The 26,007-nt window shown below is 43.2% G+C and overlaps 1 protein-coding gene across 1 annotated transcript; it reads left to right on the top strand.

Moving 5' to 3' along the window:
- On the top strand, nucleotides 1-25,275 carry si:ch1073-184j22.1 (erythroferrone). The gene is made up of 8 exons (XM_029704014.1): nucleotides 1-1,281; nucleotides 1,566-1,682; nucleotides 5,225-5,339; nucleotides 21,821-21,948; nucleotides 22,295-22,406; nucleotides 24,534-24,615; nucleotides 24,723-24,798; nucleotides 25,111-25,275. Exons 1-8 carry the CDS (start codon nucleotides 1,120-1,122, stop codon nucleotides 25,207-25,209), a joined length of 891 nt encoding a protein of 296 aa, XP_029559874.1. The 5' UTR covers nucleotides 1-1,119; the 3' UTR covers nucleotides 25,210-25,275.
- The last annotated feature ends 732 nt before the right edge of the window (nucleotides 25,276-26,007 follow it).

The following is a 26,007-nucleotide window of genomic DNA, read 5'->3' as shown; positions in this document are numbered from 1 at the left end:
GATTCAGAGAGGGAGGGAATGAAAGAGACCACAAACAAAGAACAGAGACAGGGAAAGAACACAGGGAGGAGGGAGCGAGATAAAGAGAGACAGAATGACTCGGGGCAGACAAGAGGAACAGGGCTGCAGCTGGAAAGAGTGACAGCTCAAGATCAAGAGGCTGATAGAGTGAGAGTGAAGGAGGAGCCCACTAAGAAGGAGGGAGGGAGGAGGAGGAGTCTTGAACAACAAGAGGAAGATAAAAAAAATCGCTTGGGAGAGAGAAAGGTCTACAAACAGAACCCGTCCAAACACAGCCATTACACTGGAGCAGCATGTTGAGCCCAAGGAATATGGATTGAAGTCAAGACAAGTTGGAAATCTATCTGGGAACAGGACACCCTAATTAAACCGACAACCAAAGGAACAACTGCTATAGCGAAGAGAGAAAGACAGACAGTGAGAGGGAGCAAGAGAAGAGAGAGAGAGTACAGGGCAGTGAACGAGTAAGGAAAAAAGAGTGGCTAGACAGAGGAGGGCAAAAGAAGAGAATTAATACCACCCACTGTGCCAATACCACACACAGAGTAAAATTGTTACACACATACACACATTCAAAGACAGAAATCCTGCCTGTGCCACACACATTTTATGTCTCACACATTGGCAATACCACACACACTGAATTTCTCAAACAAGTTTGCATGCAACATATGCAGTAAGTATTCGACACGCTGAAATCAAAACATTTATATCAACAGAAACGGAGAGAAACAAAGAAGATAAAGAGGCATGGAGAGACATTAGAGCGTCATATGGGTTGGTATTGCTACGCACAGTGACACAGACAGACAAAACGCAACATAGTGGCATCACGGGGCCTCCACAGGAGAAGGAACTCTTCGAAAACTAACCTGAGGAACTATACTGCCAACTTAACCCCAAAAAATAATCACCACAGAACTGAAGGCCGGTGATTCTTCTACACTTTGACTACAATCCTACTACCATTAACCAGCAGCAAAGCAGAGCAACTGTATTGAGGATCTATCATCTCCGTAGGATGGGTGCCTAAGACAGGCGAGCTGAAGAGCTGTGTCCCTGGAAGGAGCACCACCAGCCCTCCAGCCCCTCCCCATCATGCTGCCCCGGACGGCCCAGGGCAGGGGCACCTTAAGCAGGGTACGAGGGCTCCTGCTGCTGCCCCTCCTAATGGTGCTGCTGGTGACTTTTTGTGCTGCACAGAGCGAGAAGAGTCAGGAGAACCAGGGAGAGAATAACACTGGCAGTACGGAGAGCCCGGTACGTCTCTATTTTCACACACACCATTACCAATACGTCTCTCACATGTACACACATAATCGCACATTAACAATTAAACATGTTTTTTTTCTCTCCAACTGGCAGTATGTGCCTGACTTGATGAATGACTGTTATGATGGGTATAAGGTAGTGAGTCAGATATAATTGCTGTGGTAAATATTATGATATTGCTGTTCAGTGTGAGGACCAAGTGGTTACAGTCTGTATGGTTTAAGGGGATATTTTTCAACATCCATGGTAGTAGTAACTCATTGTAATTGCAGGAGACTGTCTCCTCAGATGTGGCCATCGTCAGTCCTCGTAACTCCTGGCTCGTCTTCAGACACAACTCCAACAAAGGAGAGAACAAGAAGACCAAGCCACCAAAGAGGGCATCTAAGGTGAGTAGATATACAAATGGAAACCCACACAGATCTACACAGTAGGCTAATACAAGCCTAGCTAACACAGGTACAAGCTAGCTAACACAGGTACATTCACATTCTGGCTTATATAAGTACTGACAAAAATAGAAACACAACATGCAAAGATTTTACTGAGTTAGAGTTCATATAAGGAAATTGGTCAATTTAAATAAATAAATTAGGCCCTAATCTATGGATTTCACATGACTGGACAGCAGCGCAGCCATGGGTGGGCCTGGGAGGGCATAAGCCCACCCACTGGTGAGCCAGGCCCAGCCAATCAGAATGAGTTTTACCCCACAAAAATACTTTATTACAGACAGAAAAACTCCTTAGTTTCATCAGCTGTCCGGGTGGCTGGTCTCAAACGATCCCGCAGGTGAAGAAGCCGGATGTGGAGGTCCTGGGCTGGTGTGATTACACGTGGTCTGCGGTTGTGAGGACATACTGACAAATTCTCTAAAATGACGTTGGAGGAGGCTTATGGTAGAGAAATAAACATTAAATTCTCTGGCAACAGCTCTGGTGGACATTCCTGCAGTCAGCATGCCAATTGCATGCTCCCTCAAAACTTGAGACATCTGTGGCATTGTGTTGTGTGACAAAGTGCACATTTTAGAGTGGCCTTTTATTGTCCCTAGCACAAGGTGCACCTGTGGAATGATCATGCTGTTTAATCAGCTTCTTGATATGCCACACCTGTCAGGTGGATGGATTATCGTGCCAAAGAAATGCTCACAAACGGGGATGTAAACTTTTTTTGTGGGTATGGAACATTTCTGGGATCTTTTATTTCAGTTCCTGAAACATGGGCCCAACATGTTGCGTTTATATTTTTGTTCAGTATATATACAGTGCCTTCAGAAAGTATTCATACACCTTGACTTATTCCACATTTTGTTGTGTTACAGCCTGAATTCAAAATGTATAAAAAAAAAAATTCACCTATTTACACGCAATACCCCATAATGACAAAGTGAAAACATGTTTTTAGAAATGTTAGCAAATCCATTAAAAATGAAATACAGAAATATAAAATGTACATAAGTATTCACACCCCTGAGTCAATACATGTTAGAATCACCTTTGGCAGCTATTACAGCTGACAGTCTTTCTGGGTTAGTCACTAAGAGCTTTGCACAACTGGATTGTACAATATTTGCACATTATTATTTTTACAATTCTTCAAGCTCTGTCAAGTTGGTTGTTGATCATTGCTAGACAGCCATTTTCAGCCATAGATTTTCAAGCCGATTTAAGTCAAAACTGTAACTATGCCACTCAGGAACATTTATAGTCATCTTGTAAGCAACTTTAGTGTATATTTGGCCTTGTGTTTTAGGTTGCTGTCCTGCTGAAAGGTGAATTTGTCTCCCAGTGTCTGTTGGAAAGCAGACTGAACCAGGTGTTCCTTTAGGATTCAGCCTGTGCTTAGCTCTATTCTGTTTCTTTTTATCCTAAAAATCTCCCTAGTCCTTGCTGATGACCATGCTTTAAAATGTGAAGAGTTGTACTCAGTGATGTGTTGTGTTGGATTTGCCCCAAAAATAAAGCTTTGTATTCAGGACATAAAGTTAATTTCTTTGCTACATCTTCTGCAGTTTTACTTTCATGCCTTATTGCAAACAAGATGCATGTTCTGGAATATTTTTATTCTGTACAGGCTTCCTTCTTTTCACTCTGTCATTTAGGTTAGTATTGTGGATTAATTACAATGTTGTTGATCCATCCTCAGTTTTCTCATATCACAGCCATTAAACTCTGTAACTGTTTTAAAGTCACCATCGGCCTCATGGTGAAATCCCTGAGCGGTTTCCCTCCTCTCTAGCAACTGAGTTAGGAAGGACATATATATCTTTGTAGTGACTGGGTTTATTGATACACCATCCAAAGCGTAATTTATAACTTCACCATGCTCAAAGGGATATTCAATGTCTGCCTTTTTATTTACCCATCCACCGATAGGTTCCGTTCTTTACGAGGCAATGGAAAATTTCCCTCGTCTTTGTGGTTGAATCTGTGTTTGACATTTAATGCTCGACTGAGGGACCTTACAGATAATTAATTGTATGTGGGGTACAGAGATGAGGTAATCAGTCAAAATTCATGTTAAACACTATTATTGTACACAGAGTAAGTCCATGCTACTTATTATGTGACTTGTTAAGCTTTTTTTTCTCCTGCACTTATTTAGGGTTGTCATTACAAAGGGGTTGAATAGTTACTGATTTGACATTTCAGTTTTTCATTTTACTTTAATTTGTAAGAATTTCGAAACATTTTTGTGTGTATGCCAGTGACACGAAATCTCAATTTAATCAATTTTAATTTCAGGCTGTAACACAACAAAATGTGGAAAAAGTCAAAGGTTTGAATACTTTCTGAAGGCACTGTAGGTTTAATCTATATAAGTTTAAATAAGTATACTGCTAAGCAGGTATGACGGTAACATAAGCGAAAACAGGTGAAATGGGTTCAAAGAAGCTAATGTTAGGCTAACACGTCAAAAGTCATACCAGGTAATCAATTTGTATTGCTGAAGTGTTTAAAATATAAAGGTAATTTATAACTGAGACGACATATGCAGTGTTTACCGTGAATACAGTCTCCGCTAAAGTGGGACCGTTGCCTTAAAATCTGAATCACGCTGTAAAGCTGAACTTCAGCAATGTGGATTGAATAGAGCCCCTAGTGTCAACACAGTTGAATAAATACTGAGCAGTATAGTCACCTAGGCTATGTGTGGGTTCCCCTGGATTTACAGTTAGCAGCAGGTGTATTGCTAACAGCTAAATAAATATACAGTACATGTGTGCAGCATTAAAAAGATGGATACAGGTTAGTTTACATAACAACATAGCTATTGAAAGAGAGGCTGCACTTAATTACCAAAAACCTATGTATTTACATGGTAGTTAAGGTATGTACAATGTAATCACTCTAGGTACATATTATTACATATGTATTACAACTGCACAATATCAAGGATTTGGACATAAACTCTCAATGAAGACAACTGAATGCTGGTGAGCGAATGGGTCTACAGTAGATACACTGTGTCTTTGTTGTTCATTTCATTCATTGTAAGTCAAGGTAGATATCCTTATGTTTCACCTTAGTTCAAATTCAAATACACATGTGATAGGAGGGGTCTGAGCATTGGTAGTTTAGGGCGCCCGCTCAGGAAGAAGTAAGGCATCTCTGCTATCTCGTGTTAGATGGTGGGAGTGATAGATTGCTTAATTGTAACAGGTGCCAATTCGACCAAGTTGTCAAAATGATGGGCAATGATTTTAATAAAAAAGAGTGGCTAGGTATATCGCATCTAATCTGGATTTGATGATGGCAATTGATAGTCTAGCATCTCTTGCTTCCTTTTTATCCTGATCCATCGAGAATAACTGTAGCCAATCAGTTTTAGGTGTAGACGCCTTTTAGATATTCCCGTTTGTCTGAACTCTTTGAGGACTGATCATCGAGGACTGGTTTCATAATTGTTTTTTTGTCTCTGTCTGTAGCATGGTCTACCGGGCCCCCCCGGACCACCAGGCCCTCAAGGGCCACCCGGCCCCCCCGCCCCCCTGTTACCTCAGCAGGAAGAGCTGATGCAGGAGTTCCAGCTACGACTGAGAGGTACGTAAGAACAGACCAATGGCAGACTCTGAAATTAAGAGTTATTGGTCTCCACTAGGCTGCGACATAGTGTCAAGTGTATCCTAAGGTTCAAATTTTGTTCAATCATGGCCTGGGGTGGTCTAGCGGTTACAGGCCTATCGTGTCGATTCTGGCCCACGCCCTTCTGGCACAAAGAACTCGATCCCCCGATTGGCTTGATATATTTACACATTTCAAATATGGACAGTCCAGGGATATTTTACCCCCGATCTTGATAATAAATTACCATACCAGACACTTTTGGATAACATAAATAGGGAACAATGATAACAATAGGCCACACAAACATGAGTTTCCATTCATACAAAATTTTGGGTAAATTTCCACAGTAGGTTTGCTGTGGTAAACAATTAAATACTTTGTTTCTATTGTATGGAATGCTTGTCAAATAGATACATCGCCATTAGTCTGTTCAAAAAGGTCTAAGTTGTTCCGATTACAATACCAACCAGAGGGCGAACATATCTTAAGACTTTGGTTGCAAGCAGGACTACAGTAATTCCGACATATTTTAGGAAGCGGTAATGAGGTGACTAATAATGGTGACAGTTGAGATCAGCTGTGCGGGGGAATTTAGAGCGTATTGATGGTTTATTGAGACATCAGGTGGCGATAATCCAGTGCAATCGATGGTTGCAATAGGCCCCATATTTGATTATATACCAATTGGCTACATTCTGTAGGCTACCCGTTAGCCTATTAATCGTCACATAATTGTGACAATGGTGCTAGTACGAACTCGAACCCAGGCGCAGAGAAACACAGCAGGCAGAGGTAAGGGTACATCCAGAATATTTACTTAAGGTCTTCATAGCAAAACATCAAAGCAAGGGCACACGAGAACACTGAACAAAACAGGAGAACTGAGCAACTGGCCCAGTCCACAGAGGAACCTAAATAGTCATCCAGCAGGTGATCCCAATAAGCCCAATCAGGGTCACCTGGATACTAGATATAACCCAAGGGTGCTCTCCAGTGGCAACCTCAGGTAGTACACTCAAGGGAGAAAAACTGACCTGTGACAGGACCCCCCCTACCCCCTCAAGGAATGGCTCCTGACGTTCCACCAGGGGTAGCTGAATGTCGACGAATGAGCCCGGGGTCCAAAATGTCCCGGGCCGGAACCCAGGAACGTTCCTCAGGCTCGTAACCCTCTCAGTCCACGAGACACTGAGTCCCTCGCCGGAACTGACGACTGGAGAGGATGCGTCGCACCGTGTAGGCTGGGTGTCCCGCTATTATGCGAGGCGGAGGTGGAGGCCGAGTGGCCAGAACCAGAGGACTGAACACCACAGGCTTGAGTCTGGAGATGTGGAAGGTGGGATGAACCCACATGGACCGGGGAAGACGAAGGCGATAGGCCATTGATTGATGCGCTGTAGAACCTTGAATGGCTCAACGTACCAGGGAGCCAACTTCCTTGCTTCCATGCATAGAGGCAGATCCCTAGTAGACAACCAGACCATCTGGCCAGGACGCAGGAGGAGATTCGGGCGGCGATGACAGTTGGCCTGTTGCTGAACCCGAGCTGAGGACCTCAGGAGCACTGAGGCATTGAGCTGACAGAACCGTCACTTCAATCTCCTGATCTGGAAACAGGGGGGGGGGGGGGGCTGGTAACCGTACAACACCTGGAATGGTGACAGGCCAGTGGAGGAACACTGGAGAGTGTTGTGTGCATATTCCACCCAGGGAAGGTGCTGACTCCAAGTGGCGGACACACAGCACTGTAAGGTGGTCTCCAGATCCTAGTTCACCCGCTCAGTTTGACCATTGGACTGAGGGTGATAACCCAAGGACAGACTGGCAGATGACCCCAGAAAAGTACAAAATGCCCTCCAAAATCTGGAGGCAAACTGGGGGCCCCGGTCGGAGACTATGTCCAGAGGAAGTCTGTGAAGGCGAAAAACTAGCTGAGCAGGTCTCACGGACAGATGGGAGTTCAGGGAGCGGAATGAAATGTGCCGCCTTGGAAGAGCAGTCCACAATGACCAGAATGACCGTGTGTCCCTCTGAGGATGGAAGGCCCGTGATGAAATCCATAGAGAGATGGAACCATGGTTGAGAATGTGTTGGCAGCAGATGAAGAAGCCCCAGAGCCTGCTGACTAGGAGTCTTGTTCCGGGCGCATGTCGGACAGGCAGCAGCAAAGGTCCGAGTGTCTGCCTTCACCGAGGGCAACCAAAACCTCCTCCTAAAAAACTCTAGCGTTCACTGCCCTCCCGGATGAGAGGTGAGATGCGACGAGTGAGCCCACTGAAGAACCTTGGATCGTGCCCCAAGAGGGACAAAAAGTACGTTAGTTGGACAGCTGTCTGGAACTGCCTCCCTACCTTGCACCTCCCTCACTACAGTCTCTATACCCCAGGACCCCCCAGGACGGGGATGAGCGACCTGGCGATGATGGGTTCAAACGGCCGATCCTCACTGGAGCTAGGGAACTGGCAAGAAAGGGCATCCGGCTTCACGTTCTTAGACCCCTGACGGTAAGATAACGTGAATCTAAACCAAGTGAAGAAGAGAGCCCAACGAGCCTTTCGGGGGTTGAGGCATTTAGCCTTCTGGATGTAGGCCAGGTTCTTGTGGTCAGTCCAAACCGTAAAGGGATGTTCCGAGCCCTCCAACCAGTGCCGCCACTCCTCCAAAGCCAGTTTGACTGCAAGAAGCTCCCGATTGCCGACATCATAGTTACTCTCCTCTGGAGTGAGATGCCTAGAGAAGGCGGCACAGGGATGAAGCTTTAGGTCTTTCACCGAGCGCTGAGACAGAACCACCCCCACGCCAATGTCAGAGGCATACACCTCTACCACGAAGGGAAGAGAAGGATCCACATGAACAAGAATGGGTGCAGAACAAAACCAACGTTTCAGGTCCTGGAACACCTTCTCTGCAGCAAGGGTCCAGCATACATGCCCAGCCGAGCCCTTGGTGAGCATTGTCAATGGCGCCGTCACAGCACTAAAGTTTCTCACTAATTTCCGTTAGAAATGAGCAAAACCCAAAAAATGCTGAACTTGCTTGACTGGGTCGCGGCCAGTTGGGAGTCCATCAGTACACAGCACCGATACATGATATACCCTAGGAAGTAGATCTGAGTAACGTGAAACTCATACTTTTCGGGTTTCACGAACAAGTGATGAGCGAGGGGTCTTTGGAGAACCTGGCAGACATGTTCAACCATGGACTTGGAGAAGATGAGGATATCATCCAGGTACACAAACACAAACTGGTTAACCTCTCTAGGGTCGGCGGGACAAAATCGTCTCACCTACGTAACAGCCAGTGGAATCCTGTGGCGCGTTATTCAAATACCTTAGAAATGCTATTACTTCAATTTCTCAAACATATGACTATTTTACAGCATTTTAAAGACAAGACTCTCGTTAATCTAACCACACTGTCCGATTTCAAAAAGGCTTTACAACGAAAGCAAAACATTAAATTATGTCAGCAGAGTACCCAGCCAGAAATAATCAGACACCCATTTTTCAAGCTAGCATATAATGTCACAAAAACCCAGAAGACAGCTAAATGCAGCACTAACCTTAGATGATCTTCATCAGATGACACACCTAGGACATTATGTTATACAATACATGCATGTTTTGTTCAATCAAGTTCATATTTATATCAAAAAACAGCTTTTTACATTAGCATGTGACGTTCAGAACTAGCATACCCCCCGCAAACTTCCGGTGAATTTACAAAACATTTACTAAATTACTCACGATAAACGTTCACAAAAAGCATAACAATTATTTTAAAAATTATAGATACAGAACTCCTCTATGCACTCGATATGTCCGATTTTAAAATAGCTTTTCGGTGAAAGCACATTTTCCAATATTCTAAGTAGATAGCCCGGCATCACAGGGCTAGCTATTTAGACACCCAGCAAGTTTAGCACTCACCAAACTCAGATTTACTATAAGAAAAATGTTATTACCTTTGGTGTTCTTCGTCAGAATGCACTCCCAGGACTTCTACTTCAATAACAAATGTTGGTTTGGTCCCAAATAATCCATAGTTATATCCAAACAGCGGCGTTTTGTTCGTGCGTTCAAGACACTATCCGAATGGTAAAGAAGGGTTACGAGCACGACGCATTTCGTGACAAAAGAATTCTAAATATTCCATTACCGTACTTCGAAGCATGTCAACCGCTGTTTAAAATCAATTTTTATGCCATTTTTCTCGTAAAAAAGCGATAATATTCCGACCGGGAATCTGCGTTTAGGTAAAAAGACGAAAGAAAATAAAGCATGGGGTGGACTCGTGCACGCGCCTAAGCCCATTGTCCTCTGATCGGCCACTTGCCAAAAGCGCTAGTGTGTTTCAGCCTGGGGCTGGAATGACATCATTCAGCTTTTTCCCGCCTTCTGAGAGCCTATTGTTAGCCGTAGGAAGTGTCACGTTACAGCAAAGATCCTCAGTCTTCAATAAACAGGCAAGAAGCTCAAGGAATGGTCAGACAGGAATCTTCTCAGGTTTTTGCCTGCCATATGAGTTCTGTTATACTCACAGACACCATTCAAACAGTTTTAGAAACTTTAGGGTGTTTTCTATCCAAAGCCAATAATTATATGCATATTGTAGTTACTGGGCAGGAGTAGTAACCAGATTAAATCGGGTACGTTTTTTATCCGGCCGTGTAAATACTGCCCCCTAGCCCTAACAGGTTAAGGATGTCACACAGCACATCATTAACCAGGGCCTGGAAAACGGCTGGAGCATTAGTAAGTCCAAACGGCATGACCCGGGACTCATAATGTCCATTAGGAGTGTTGAACGCTGTCTTCCACTCGTCTCCCTGTCTGATGCGCACCAGATTGTATGCGTTCCGTAAATCCAATTTAGAGAAAACCGTAGCTTCCTGGTGTCTCTCAAAAGCTGATGACATAAGAGGAAGGGGGTAACGGTTCTTGATGGTAATGTTATTTAAACCCCCGGTAATCAATACAGGGACGTAATCCCCCATCCTTCTTCCTAACAAAGAAAAACCCGCACCTGCAGGTGAAGTGGATGGCCGAATAAAATCAGCCACCAGCACCTCCTCAATATAACTGTTCATGGCTGCAGTCTCTGGACCTGAGAGAGAATACAGCCCTCCTCTCGAAGGAGTGGTACCGGACAGGAGGTCGATGGCACAATCGTAGGGCCTGTGAGTAAGGTAGTTTGCTGGCCCTTTGTTTGCTGAAGACCGGATCCAAATCCCAGTAATCCCGAGGTACGCGGGAACGGTCAGGCTTGTCATTCCCAGCCAGCGGAACAGGAGCAGAAGTCTCCAGACGAACAGGTCTGGAAAGGTGTGGAGAGAGCTGCTGGCAGGTGAACTGGCATGAAGGATTCCATCCCAGAAATCTTCCCGAAGGCCAGTCAATTTGAGGATTATAGGTGGAAAGCCGTGGATGTCCAAGAACCAGGGGAAGCTCAGGAGAGTCCACCAGATGTAACTGAATAAGCTCCACATGGTCATCCAGAACTCGTAGCTGAATAGGCATGGTGAGTTGCTTGACCTTCCCAGACCCTAGAGGTTGACCATCCAGCGCAGTGACCGACAATGGAGTGTCCAGCTTAGTGAGTGGCAGCCTCTGTGGGCGAGCTAATGTGCGATCCAGAAAACAGCCAGTAGCCCCAGAGTCTATGAAAGCAGGAATGTCCAACTGTCCATTGTCCCACCGCAGGTTGGCCGGAAGCAAGGTGTGTACCGTATCGGCCGCAGGAGGCTATCTGACTCTCCAGAGCGGAAAGTCTGGTGCCTCCCAATTGCATCGGATCCTCTGAAGTAGAGGTCGACCGATTATGATTTTTCAACGTCGATACCGGTACCGATTATTGGAGGACCAAACAAAAGCCGATACCGATTAATCGGCCGCTTTTTTTATTTATTTATTTGTAATAATGACAATTACAACAATGCTGAATGAACACTTATCTTAACTTAATATAATACATCAATAAAATCAATTTAGTCTCAAATAAATAATGAAACATGTTCAATTTGGTTTAAATAATGCAAAACAAAGTGTTGGAGAAGAAAGTAAAAGTGCAATATGTGCCATGTAAGAAAGCTAATGTTTAAGTGCCTTGCTCAGAACATGGGAACATATGAAAGCTGGTGGTTCCTTTTAACATGAGTCTTCAATATTCCCAGGTAAGAAGTTTTAGGTTGTAGTTATTATAGGAATTATGGGACTATTTCTCTCTATACGATTTGTATTTCATATACTTTAGACTATTGGATGTTCTTATAGGCACTTTAGTATTGCCAGTGTAACAGTATAGCTTCCATCCCTCTCCTCGCTCCTACCTGGGCTCAAACCAGGAACACATCGACATCAGCCACCCTCGAAGCAGCGTTACCCATGCAGAGGAAGGGAAAGAACTACTCCAAGTCTCAGAGCGAGTGACGTTTGAAACGCTATTAGCGTGCACCCGGCTAACTAGCTAGCCATTTCACATCAGTTACACCAGCCTAATCTTGGGAGTTGACAGGCTTGAAGGGGTGGGTGTAATTTGTGGAACGTTCCAACAGGAATCTGTTCCAAAAAACTTAAAGTAAAAGGTTGCCAACCAACAACGCATACAAAGTAGCAACGCATACAAACCTAGCTAACTAGCTGCCGAATAGGCATCAACTCACCACGTAGCTTATTCTTAATGTTTGTCCATAGGCAAACAGACATGTGAGGAGAGACATTTTTCGGAATAAATGTGATGAGTGAAAAACGCAATGAAATAGACCACTCCCTACCCGGTATCTTATTCTGCCGCTATACAACTTTGTATGCGTTGTTTTTTGGAAACCTTGTTATTTACAATGTTTTTGAATAGATTCCTGTTGGAACGTTCCACAAATTATACCCACCCAGGTTGAAGTCATAAACAGCGCAATGCTTGAAGCACAGCGAAGGGCTGTTTGAATGAATGCTTACGAGCCTGCTACTGCCTACCACTGCTCAGTCAGACTGCTCTATCAACTCATAGACTTAATTATAATATAATAAACACACAGAAATGCGAGCCTTAAGTCATTAATATGGTCGAATCCAGAAACTATCATCTCGAAAACAAAAGTTTTTTTCTTTCAGTGACATACGGAACCGTTCCGTATTTTATCTAACGGGTGGCTAAGTCTAAATATTCCTGTTAGGCATTGATGTTTATGGTTAGGTACATTGGTGCAACGACAGTACTTTTTTCGCAAATGCGCTTGTTAAATCAACACCCGTTTGTCGAAGTAGGCTGTGATTCAATGAAAATTAACAGGTACCGCATCGATTATATGCAACGCAGGACACGTTGGATAAACTAGTAATTTCATCAACCATGTGTAGTTAACTAGTGATTATGTTAAGATTGATCGTTTTTTATAAGTCTAATGCTAGCTAGCAACTTACCTTTGCTTCTTGCTGCCCTCGCGTAACAAGTAGTCAGCCTGTTAATCCTTGTGGAGTGCAATGTAAGGCAGGTGGTTAGAGCGTTGGACTGGTAACTGAAGGTTGCAAAAACGAATCCCCCCTGAACAAGGCAGTTAACCCCCGTTTCTAGGCCGTCATTGTAAATAAGAATGTGTTCTTAATCTGACTTGCCTAGTTAAATAAAGGTGTAAAAAATTAATAATAATAATAATAATAATAATAAAAAATAATAAAAAATCGGCAAATCGGTGGCCAAAAATACCGGTTTTAATGAAAACTTGAAATCGGCCCTAATTAATCGGCCTTTCCGATTAATCGGTCGACCTCTACACTCAGAGTTCCAATGTGGCAATTGTTTGCTTGCTGAGGATTATATGCTTGAGATGGCTTCCTTGATCACACAGGTCGCCAGCTTATGTAAGAAACTGGGGCAAACGCAGAGTGGAATGTTTACCTTTTCTACACCGGTGGCTGGGCGGCGTTCACGCTTGCTGGATGCATCTCCGCCTTATCGTTTGTTGTTATCATACTGGCCGGTGTTGCCTGGAGTTCATTCACCAGGGGAGCCATCTCCTGCCTCTCCTCCCCCATCTGATAGTGGAGTCAATGGAGCACAGCAAGAGGAACATGGCAATCAACGATGGTCGCATGTCACAATCCGTGGAAGCCGAAGACAGCGGCCTCTCGCAAAGCAGTCTACACTCCCAACGAGAGTCCTGAAGCCTGATCTTCCTGCACCTGTGTCTGCGGCCGCAGTGCCTACTCCTATGATTTCGAAGTCGATGTCGGCAACCTGCCCTGGATCGACCGGGGCTTCTCCATCTGTCGGAGGCCTGCACCAGGCGCCAGGAGCAATGGGCTCAGGTTATCCTGCCTCTCGCCCATCCATAAAGGGTTCTCCAAATCCTGTGAAGCGTGGGAGCCGTCGGATTTTCTTGTCCTTCTCACCAGCCATGATTTTGGACAGCTCTCGGTGCAAAAACAATGTCCTATCCAAGAGCGCGAGTAATTTACATTACTAAACTGCTCCCGAATGTACTACGTCAGGACATGGAAATTGATTCTATCGTAGTCCATGTGGGTTTTAATGACATTATGAAGGGCAGCTCTGAACAGTTGAAACTGAATTTTAAAAAGCTGATTGACTCTCTGCTAGACACTAATAAAAGACCCATCATATCTGGCCCTGTGCCCTCTCTGAATTGTGGCATTGAACACTTTAGCGGGATTCTTTCTCTTCACAACTGGCTACGTGAATGTTGCAGCTCAGTGAGTGTAACTTTTGTTGACAATTTTGATACCTTTTGGAAACAAAACATGTTTTATAAGGAAGATGGGATCCATCCAAATCATTTGGATACCTGTACCCTTTCACAGCATTATAAGGCTACATTGAGACAATGACTTATCAATGACCCAAGCCCAGCTCAGTAAATCCCTACAGTTGTGCCGCTGAGTTGTCATAATGCTTCAGCAAATGTACATTATATCAGACACAATGTAAGTAACCTAATTTATTGATGTAAAGAATATTTGTTGGTCTCTGGTGTGTAATGAGGAGCAAACAGATGCTGCACTTGACACATTTATTAAATTGCTTATTCCAGTTACTAATAAGCATTCACCCATTAAGAAAATGATTGTAAAAGCTGCTAAATCCCCGTGGATTGATGAGGAATTTAAAAATTGTATGGTTGAGAGGGATGAAGCAAAAGGAATGGCAAATAAGTCTGGCTGCACAACCGATTGGCAAACATATTTCAAACTGAGAAATAATGTGACTAAACTGTATAAAAAGAAGAAACTACACTACGAAACAAAGATAAATTACATAAAGAATAATATTAAAAACTTTGGAGCACCTTAAATAAAATGTTGGGAAAAAAGCAAACTCATCTCCATCATTCATTGAATCTGATGGCTCATTCACCAACTGATATTGCCAACTACTTTAGTTGTTGGCAAGATTAGCACATTTAGGCATGACATGCCAGCAACAAACACTGACACTACACATCCAAGTATATCTGACCGAAATATGAAAAATGATTGTTGTCTATCAACAATGACAAGCCAACAGGGTCTGACAACTTGGATGAAAAATGACTGAGGATAATAGTGGACGATATTACTACTCCTATTTGCCACATCTTCAATTTAAGCCTACTCGAAAGTGTGTGCCTCCAGGCCTGGAGGGAAGCAAAAGTCAATCCGCTACCATAGAATAGTAAAGCCCCCTTTATTGGCTCAAATAGCCGACCAATCAGCCTGTTATCAGCCCTTGGTAAACTTTTGGAAAAAATTGTGTTTGACCAGATACAATGCTATTTTACAGTAAACAAATTGACAACAGACCTTCAGCACGCTTTTAGGGAAGGACATTCAACAAGCACAGCACTTACACAAATGACTGGCTGAGAGAAATTGATGATTGTGGGGCCTGTTTTGTTCAACTTTAGTGCGGCTTTTGACATTATCAATTATAGTCTGTTGCTGGAAAAACGTATGTTTATGGCTTTACACCCCCTGCTATGTTGTGGGTTAATAATTACCTGTCTAACAGAACACAGAGGGTGTTCTTAAATGGAACCCTCTCCAACATGATCTAGGTAGAATCAGGAATTCCCCAGGGCAGCTGTCTAGGCCCATTACTTTTTTCAATCTTTACTAACGACAGGAGACGCATCCATCCATGAATGATGTATACGGGTAAGATAGTCTATCTAGTTACATTTTCAGATATTACGGGTTTCTAATTTTAACAGAAAGAGCCATTTTCTTGGCTAGCTATATCCTCATTTTAGCTAGCTAACATTCAACCTGTTTGGTTAGCTACATGCAGATTCATGTAGGGTAGTAACGTCATGAGTTGTGATTATGGTTCATTGTTTACCAATACTAATATTAGCTGGCTGGCTCGCTAGCTAACGTTACATGTATGACCTTATTATTCGTATCTCAGAGCCATTTTCTTAGCTAGCTAGTGCCTAATGTTAGCTAGCTAACATTGAACCTGGTTGGTTAGCTACCTGCAGATTCATGCAGGGTAGTAACGTCATGAGTTAGGATCATGGTTCATTGTTTACCTAGCTAGCTAACATTAGCTGGCTGGCTGGCTGGCTAGCTAAAGTTACGTGCATGACCTTATTATTCAAATCAAATCAAATTTATTTATATAGCCCTTCGTATATCAGCTGAAATCTCAAAGTGCTGTACAGAAACCCAGCCTAAAACCCCAAACAGCAAGCAATGCATGTGAAAGAAGCACGGTGGCTAGGAAAAACTCCCTAGGAAAAACTCCCTAGAAAGGCCAAAAACCTAGGAAGAAACCTAGAGAGGAACCAGGCTATGAGGGGTGGCCAGTCCTCTTCTGGCTGTGCCGGGTGGATATTATAACAGAACATGGTCAAGATGTTAAAATGTTCATAAATGACCAGCATGGTCAACTAATAATAATCATTGTAGTTGTCGAGGGTGCAACAAGCACGTCCGGTGAACAGGTCAGGGTTCCGTAGCCGCAGGCAGAACAGTTGAAACTGGAGCAGCAGCATGGCCAGGTGGACTGGGGACAGCAAGGAGTCATCATGCCAGGTAGTCCCGAGGCATGGTCCTAGGGCTCAGGTCCTCCGAGAGAAAGAAAGAAAGAGAGAAAGAGAGAATTAGAGAGAGCATATTTAAATTCACACAGGACACCGGATAAGACAAGAGAATACTCCAGATGTAACAGACTGACCCTAGCCCCCCGGCACATAAAACTACTGCAGCATAAATACTGGAGGCTGAGACAGGAGGGATCAGAAGACACTGTGGCCCCATCCGATGATACCCCCGGACAGGGCCAAACAGGCAGGATATAACCCCACCCACTTTGCCAAAGCACAGCCCCCACACCACTAGAGGGATGTCTACAACCACCAACTTACCGTCCGAAGACAAGGCCGAGTATAGCCCACAAAAATCTCCGCCATGGCACAACCCAAGGGGGGGCGCCAACCCAGACAGGAAGACCACGTCAGTGACTCAACCCACTCAAGTGACGCACCCCTCCCATGGACGGCATGGAAGAACACCAGTAAGTCAGTGACTCAGCCCCTGTAATAGGGTTAGAGGCAGAGAATCCCAGTGGAAAGAGGGGAACCGGCAAGATAGAGACAGCAAGGGCGGTTCGTTGCTCCAGCCTTTCCGTTCACCTTCACACTCCTGGGCCAGACTACACTTAATCATAGGACCTACTGAAGAGATAAGTCTTCAGTAAAGACTTAAAGGTTGAGACTGACCATTCCATAAAAATGGAGCTCTATAGGAGAAAGCCCTACCTCCAGCCGTTTGCTTAGAAATTCTAGGGACAATTAGGAGGCCTGCGTCTTGTGACCGTAGCGTACGTGTAGGTATGTACAGGTGTATTCGTATCTCAGAGCCAATTGCTTGGCTAGCTATAGCCTAATGTTAGCTAGCTAACATTGAACCTGGTTGGTCAGCTACCTGCAGATTCAAGCTGGGTAGTAACTCTATGTGATTATGGTTCATTGTTTACCTAGCTAGCTACATGTCTTAACAAAAGACTCCACTACGCAAGTAACAATTTCAGGTGCGTTCATAAATTCAGTCTGGCCATCTACTCCAATTTCAGAGCACTCTCGTCTGAGTGTGCCAGAGCGCAGAATAACTGATGAATTTACAAACTCTCAACACCCGTTGAACATGACTGATGTCAGTAAACGTAGGCAAAAAAGCGTAATTAAATTGTTTCCCAGCAGCACAGTTACAGTCACCAACGCTCTGGATAACATGAAAACAGCCTAACCAGCTCTGCTAGGGCGATTCAAATGGTCAGAGTGGGGTGTTCTCTCATTATGTGTCTGGAAGTAGCTAGCAAGTTAGCCAATGTTAGTCAGTTATCTTGGGTGCTTGACTGCCGTTGTGAGATCAGAACGTTCGTTCGGATCAACCCTACTCATCGGCCAGAGCGTCTGGTGTGAGCTCTGAACGCTCCGAGAATGACACGTTTTGAACTTCCGAACGGACAATCTGACAGCACAGTTGCAGTTACCAACGCTCTGGAAAACATAACAGCCTAACCAGCACTGCTAGGGCGAGTAATGTTCAGTGAGCTGTTCTGTCATTTGTGTCTGGAAGTAGCTAGCAAGTTAGCTTGGTTGCTTGACTTCTGTTGTTAGTACAGAGAGCTCGGATCAACCCTTAAAGAGATGGGTGGGGCTAAAGCTTCAGAGCGTGTGAACGATGCTGAATGGGTGTAGACAAAGAAGAGCTCTCCAGTAGTAGTACCAAAAGATCCAAAGGCCATTTTCTCAAAAGTGAGTTTACAAGTTTAACAACTTTCAAAGCAAAATTGCTTTCCCATTGTTCCTCATCTGTAGTGTATGATATACCATTTTGTAGCTGAGTCTCTACATTTTATCCAATGTAAAATACACAATTTCAAATGTTTCTACATAAGACCGGTCAGTCACATTTATGAGAGGTATTGACATGTTGAATGCACCAAGCTGTCTGTCTAAACTACTGGCACACAGCTCAGACACCCATGCATACCCCACAAAACATGCCACAAGAGGTCTCTTCACAGTTCCCAAGTCCAAAACAGACTATGGGAGGCGCACAGTACTACATAAAGCCATGACTACATGGAACTCTATTCCACATCAAGTAACTGATGCAAGCAGTAAAATTAGATTTGAAAAACAAATAAAAATACGCCTTATGGGGCAGTGGGGACTGTGAAGCAACACAACCATAGGCACAGACACATGCACACACGCACACACGCACACGCACACACACACACACACACACACACACACACACACACACACAATAACATAAGCACTGTACACACACGTGCACATGGATTTGGTATTGTAGATATGTGGTAGTGGTGGAGTAGTGGCCTGAGGGTACAGTGTGTTGTGAATGTATTGTAAAAATTGTATAACTTCCTTAATTTTGCTGCTAATGGGGATCCCGGATAGATACAAATACAAACAGCATCATCTAGAGTAGCACCATGGTGTAGCCGGAGGACATTTTGCGACCAAGACGTATTTTTCTCCGCTATTACAGGAGTAACAAAGGCCTAGTTCACACATTTTGTAGCTTAATTTTTTTATAGGCTAGGTTGTAGCAACATCATGATGTGTATAGGGCAAATTAAAATATTTCAACTGGGTGAATGGAATATGAATGACAGTCATCCAATATTTTTTAATAGAAATAAGGCCATGCTAATAAAAAAAAGATAGTCCTTCCTAATCATAAATGGCACCAACCGCCACTGATCTGAGGACATCATAATGATGACAAGAGGTGCCTATTAATTATTTGTCTTTTTTAGCAATGACGTCTTATTTTTAAGCAACTACAAAATCATCACTAGCCGTTTAAAACTAGTGGACACCAAAGTTGGGAATCAGTGGCCGCTGAGAACGTTCATAACAATGGAGTGATGTTATAACAATAAACGGCTAGTGATGACCATGAAATCCATAAAAAGGTATCAATTCGATATTGAAGAAAAACCACACCCGACTCTAAAGCAGAACCCACAGTGCTAGTTGTTTGAATCAGAGATCACAATTGTTTATATTTTGCAAAATGATTATTGAATTATAACTTATATCTTGATTATCGAATGCAACCAGAGCTTGAAAACTGTCATCTGAAATGGAAAAAAATAGCCCTAACCCTAAAATACTACAATTGCTGCAAACAATATACGGAATACATACTCTGTGGTGCATGCAGTGTATTCACACTACAAACACAGCACAACTCAGTACATGCTGCTTAACAATGCACAGCCACTACATTTTCTGTATTGGTTACAGTTGGTTTTTCTAAACAATGTGAGTGAATGTAGGATATTAAAAAAAATGCTTGGGAGGCTGTTTGTCTGATTGTGGGCTGGTCTGATCCCTTAATAGAGGTAATTTTCCAGAACGTGGATGTGACTTGGCTGGGCCGTAAAATTCCTCAGATTCCTCCAGACTCGCTAGTGTGTCTTTGTTACTTTGTGTGTGTGCTTGTGCGTGAGTACGTGTGTATGAGGTATTTGTGCTTGTGCGTATGTTTCCAGTTGGCATTTGTGTGTTTGTAATAACTGTCCGTGTGTGGAATGAGAGTTGGCAGGCTGCCATGTGAGTAGACACGGGTCTGTTTGTGCTCTCCGGGAACTGCAGGCTGTTCTCACAGCCCTCTAAAACATAAAGACTTCTATTCACACAGCCGAGCAGGGTGGCGCCGTACACACACTCTCGCAGACACGCTACAGACACTAGCACACAAACTAAAACATACTCTTTAACACTTAAACTCACACACACACTGCTGATATTCAAACAAATGTATATTCACACCACTGGTGTACCACACACCCCCACAGACCTTCTGGGGGTCGCCCCCCCCCACCCCCCAGGTAGCATATGAACAAGCCTTAAATATTTACAATTACAGGAAATGTGCTTTAAAACGGCAACATTTTCTCTCAGACTCATTGCAAAATGTGTAGAATCTCAGGAAATTAGCTTTAAAAATGCAAAATCTTCTCTCAGCCTGACATTGACAGACATTGATAGTTCAATTATTTTAATTCCATTTCATTCAGTTTTTTTTCTGTGAGCTCAATGCACACATTTCACTGCAGTTTCTCTAGAGATAAATCAGATCATGCCTGAACAGTTGGGAGTTGTAGTATCATACAGGCCAATGTTCTACATAGTTTAGTGCACAACATGTGATAATTCATTACAATAGCCATAATCCGTTGAGCAGCTACTTGTCCGGTCTGTTTCTTTTATGCCTGCTACGTAAGGGACAGTAATCAAGAGGGGATGCATAGAAAGCAGTTTCTTTGAGGTATCTCTACCTGAAAATACATCATCTAAGTGATTGATAGTTGATATTCAGCAGTCATAAAAGTATGCCTTATTTACTTTGAAGAACTACTTGTGATTTTGTAAGACAGCACAGGCAGCATCTCTATAGAGATGAGATGATGACTTGGAATCAAATAATAAAGTCATCAAATAAAACAAATCTAATATACACAATAATTTCAATATTTTATTGAAGTAAAGTAATATGAATAACTGATGGTTAATAAGTGATGAGCAGTCATGGGCAGTCACTACCATCATGGGACTTTTATTCATTGTTTTATTCTGTGTTACAGCATTTAACCCACAATGCATAGTGCATTTAATGTAAAAATATATATATCGAAAGATTAGCTATATAAAAATGTGTAGAATTGCAGGAAATTTGCTTAAAAACAGCAACATTTTCTCTCAGTCTGATGGCAAAATGTGTAGAATAGCATGAAACTGCACATTTTTCTCTTTACCCCATGGTTTAGGCTAAAGGGGGCTGGGGCTCTTGTGAGGGGGGCCTCATGAAACTGCAGTATGCCACTGATTTGCGCACATTCACACAGATCAATCTCAAATATATTTATATTAGGCATGCACACGACACTCTCAGATTCTTAATTCAAAAAGTAATGTAAGACAGCACCTCTCACACACCACAACTCAAACACATATTATTTAAGAATATAAACAACACAAAACAATTCCGTCTTTCACTTCAGAACCTTTTTGATTATTCTGACACTCACTCCCTCAATCCACATTAATCTAACTCATCTCCCCTCCTCTTGCCATTACAGAAAACTCATTCAGTATCAACATAATCTGCATTTATCAAAGCCTGGACTTTTCAAATACTTTGACAATGCATCCTTTCCTTCTTTCCTTCCTTGAAGGTGTTCACCTATCCAGTCATTGATCTGCCTTGACTGGGTAGGTGAAAGCCATGAATAGTCTCTGTGTGCGTCTCAAATAGCACCGTATTCCCTATATAGTGCACACTACTTTTGAACAAAGCTCTATGGGTCCTGATCAAAAGTAGTGCACTAATGAATTGAGGTGAATCTGTCTCTGTCTCTCTTAAAAATAAATAAATAGGTCAACTGATCACAGGAACTCTCTCCCTCTATCTCAGAGATGGCGGGTGGTCCCTGTCTGCTCTGTGAGCGACCTCCCCGTGTGGCCACCGCCTTCCACTGCCGCCTGCACCACCCCCTCACCGTGCCACGCCGCAGTCTGCTAGAGCTGCAGCCATTCAGCAGTGTGAGTGAATCGCTCATACACACACACACACACACACACACACACACACACACCCTAAATATGCCAAGGCAGGCACACACTCACAAACACACATGCATATGGTTACAGACACAACTCACTGGAGCCCCAGGCCTTCAACTGTATGAGTAGCCACACGCTACAATAAACTCATGCACGTGCACACACATGCACAGTAATATTACATCATCAGATATTAGAGCACCTTCTATCCCTCCAAAAGCAAGTCAAAAAATTGCCAAATACGACTAGGCTTAAATGGTTTATATTTTAGTAAAGGCAGTATCACTTGACCATTGACCTTTGTCTCCCTGTTTCACCCCTCCAGGTCTCGGACACTGAGCAGAGCCTCCAGAGGGGCCAGGGCTTCAACTCTAGCAGTGGCCGCTACACGGCTCCCGTCTCCGGGTTCTACCAACTCACCGCCAGCCTTCTCATAGGTGAGACTTCCACACCGGCCCATACCAGTGTTAAATTATGGGGGTGAGGGGGTTTGCAGTACATTGGGGCTGAATTGATTCCCATACCACAAAAAGAGGGAGGGAGAGGAAGAGGTTCAAGAGGGAGGAGGACAAATAGATAGAAAACAGAGATATAACGAGGGGAAGAAAAGTGGTTAGACTAGGAAATTAGGAAGATAGGAGCTGGGGAGTGGCTAGGGAGTGAGAGAGGGGGATGGATAGACGGAGAGAGGAGACTATCAAGGAAAGAATAAAAATGATGGGAAACCATACAAAAGAATGATTTGTACAAACAAACGCATCTCCACAACAGATCAAATACAAATCAACATTACAATAATCCATAGCAATATACAGTATATCTTTTTCACTAAGTAACATTTCCCTCATAACCTACAAATATATCTGACCTTATTTTTTGCCTGCAAGAGGCCAAGTAGAGAAGTGAAGATGGCAGCCAGGCAAAAAAACGGTTTGAATGTTTTGGGTGTGTCATTGGCTTACACCAATCAGAAGTGGCCTAGGCACTGCCCTGGCCAATCAGTGTCAGATGTTGAGAAGATAAGGCCTGGCCAAGTTCTGAGGAACAGGGGTGGGGTCTTTCCTCAGAAAGTCCACCCAAAGGGAAACCACCCTACACCACCACTGCAATGTGTATGCCTCTGTCAGTGGCAATTTAAGCATGTAAATCTTGGTGGAGCAAAAAAAAAAAAAAGAAGTGGGATGCATGCCAGCAAAACAACTACACATAAAAACATAGCTGATATGGCAGACTTGCTTAAACAAATGTGGTTTCTAATGACAATTGAGATGTACAAACTATGGCATAAGGGGACGACAAGCAGACAAGAGGCAATCCGTAACTTCGATGACGACGGACGTAGTTAATATAACTATTTGTTCAGCACTTTTGAAATGTACAGCGACAGCATTGAGAACATGGGCCGTTCTTACAGTGTACTCCCTGTACACGTCAGAACCGTAGGATAAATAAATGGGGCATATAAACAGACAATGAAAGCTCTTACAATATTCAGTGATTACATTTCTCTAAAACAGGTTATAGGCTATTTGTGCACCACCAAGTTAGAACAGTAGGCGAAATTAAGAGGTGAAAATAGACAAAATCATTAGGGTGAGGCACATGGACTACTAACAGCTTACTACACAACATATACTTAGTATTACTTTCTTAGCTACAGTATACATTTCTCCCTTGCGTATTACATAATTTATGCAACAGCATACAATACATTTTTGGACTCACCTTGTGAAGTTGGCGCAGCGGTCCTTTGTTGGCAAATTTTGTCATCAAGCTTTGTCATCAAAGTCTGGCATTGAATAGCAGGCTAACATTAGTGGTTTCTTTGCAACGCTTGCAGTTAGCCACCGATTCCTTCCAAACGACTCATTGTTGAATTTGCGATTTCTCACTTGTTGTGTAATCTTTATGTACAATGGCTGATGAGGACCAATACGTTTTATCTATAATTTCTCTTCATATTACAAGGATTTGCCAGTAGATTGTCAACTTGATTTATGATGATGACTGCTAGCTAAGACTTTGAAAGTAAGATGTTGACATGATCAGTCCAATCAAAGCTACAGTAGATATAATGTGATTTGATGTCATTCTATCTGTGGCCAATGACCTTGAGCCTTCTTGGATGGGCACTTCTAATATAACTCTCTGGCAGAACCCAAGGGGATAAAATATTAGAGCTCTGAACTTAGAATTGGGGATGACGTACTGTCCCATGAGTGACAGAAAACTGGGCCAATCATGACAGAAAACTGAGCCAATCAGCGCAACGCTCTGTATTTTCTGCTGGCTCGCCCCACCACCACAGAAAGCACTGGGCTAGGTTGACACACCTGCATTTACCCTGACACACCTGACTTACTCAAGAAAGCAAAAAAAGAGACCATGTTTGTATGCGGCTTTATTAACTCAACTACTTTTTTTTTTTACATTGTTTGCAAACTGATATGTGACACGTATTAATAATGCCAAAATATCAAGCAAAACAGGCAAGCCCCACCTGCCCTGAATGATGGGTTGCCACTGGCCTCTGTGCATGTGATGTAAATGGTGTGTGTTCTCAGAGCCCAATGAGAGGTCACAAGCCAGGATGAAGGATAGTGTGAAGGCTTCCATCTGCATTGAGTCCCTATGCCAGAGCAATGTGTGAGTTCTAGTACACACACGCGCACGCACACACAAACAGGGTTGTATTCAATCATTGCCAGTTGTTCCTGCCTGTTTTTCCTGAGCTATGCCTCTGAATGTTCCAGGTCTCTCGATTCGGTGACAGGGGTGGGTAGTTCAGGAGTCTTCAGCATCTTACTGACAGGAACCCTTTACATACAGGTAATATACTCTCTCACACACACAGGGTATTATTACACGTTTCCGCACATGCACGCACAAACACAGTATAGAGTTAAACGTATATATGGCCACCCATTCACAACAATCTGATATCTGCACACACTCCTATCAACACTCTCATCTCCAGATAAAGACATATACTTTGACAATTATGTGCAATTACCTTGTTTGCCAGGAATGATACTGGCAGTCAGAGTGATAGATGAGCATAAACACTGCTCTTGGTGAAAGGATTGAGAGTAGAGTGCGGAGTGACTGATGGTCTTTAACCCTTTATGTTCTGGCTTGCAGGCGGGGGAGTATGTGTCCATTTTCGTCGACAACGGAACAGGCTCAGCACTCACAGTCCTCCAGGATACTTTGTTTTCCGGGATACTCCTGGGAGTGTGAACACAGTAAAACAAATGATACACACACATACGTAAGCAGATACACACACACACCCATAGACTGAAATGAACAAATATATTAGACCACGTACAGTACCAGTCAGAAATTTGGACACACCTAATCATTCAAGGGTTTATCTTTATTTTTACTATTTTCTACATTGTAGAATAATAGTGAAGACATCAAAACTATGAAATAGCACGCATGGAATCATGTAGTAACCAAAAAAGTGTTAAACAAATTAAAATGTATTTTATATTTGAGATTGTTCAAAGTAGCCACCCTTTGCCTTGATGACAGCTTTGCACACTCTTGGCATTCTCTAAACAACTTTCATGAGGTAGTCACCTGGAATGCATTTCAATTAACATGTGTGCCTTGTTAAAAGTTAATTTGTGGGATTTATTTCCTTTTAATGCGTTTGAGCCAATCATTTGAGCCAAACAATCTGGATGGAAAATTACTGAGGATAATAGCAGACGATATTGCCACTCCTATTTGCCACATCTTCAATTTAAGCCTACTAGAGAGCATGTGCCCTCAGGCCTGTAGGGAAGCTAATGTCATTCCGCTACCCAAGAATAGTAAAGCCCCTTTACTGGCTCAAATAGCCGACCAATCAGCCTGTTACTAACCCTTAGTAAACTTCTGGAATAAATTGTGTTTGACCAGATACAATGCCATTTCACAGTAAACAAATTGACAACAGAATTTCAGCATGCTTATAGGGAACGACACTCAACAAGCACAGCACTTACACACATGACTGATGATTTGCTGAGAGAAATTGATGATATA

The sequence above is a fragment of the Salmo trutta genome, chromosome 21 (genome assembly GCF_901001165.1).
Source record: "Salmo trutta chromosome 21, fSalTru1.1, whole genome shotgun sequence".
In the NCBI taxonomy this organism is placed as follows: domain Eukaryota; kingdom Metazoa; phylum Chordata; class Actinopteri; order Salmoniformes; family Salmonidae; genus Salmo; species Salmo trutta.
Note: the sequence above shows the minus strand (reverse complement) of the source record. Positions and strands in the feature narration are given on the sequence as shown.

Coding starts and splice junctions, on each gene's coding strand:
- si:ch1073-184j22.1 (XM_029704014.1), top strand. CDS start 1,120: ATGCTGCCCCGGACGGCCCAGGGCAGGGGCACCTTAAGCAGGGTACGA. Junction 1,683..5,224: donor CACCAAAGAGGGCATCTAAG/GTGAGTAGATAT, acceptor CTCTGTCTGTAG/CATGGTCTACCGGGCCCCCC. Junction 5,340..21,820: donor GTTCCAGCTACGACTGAGAG/GTACGTAAGAAC, acceptor CCTCTATCTCAG/AGATGGCGGGTGGTCCCTGT.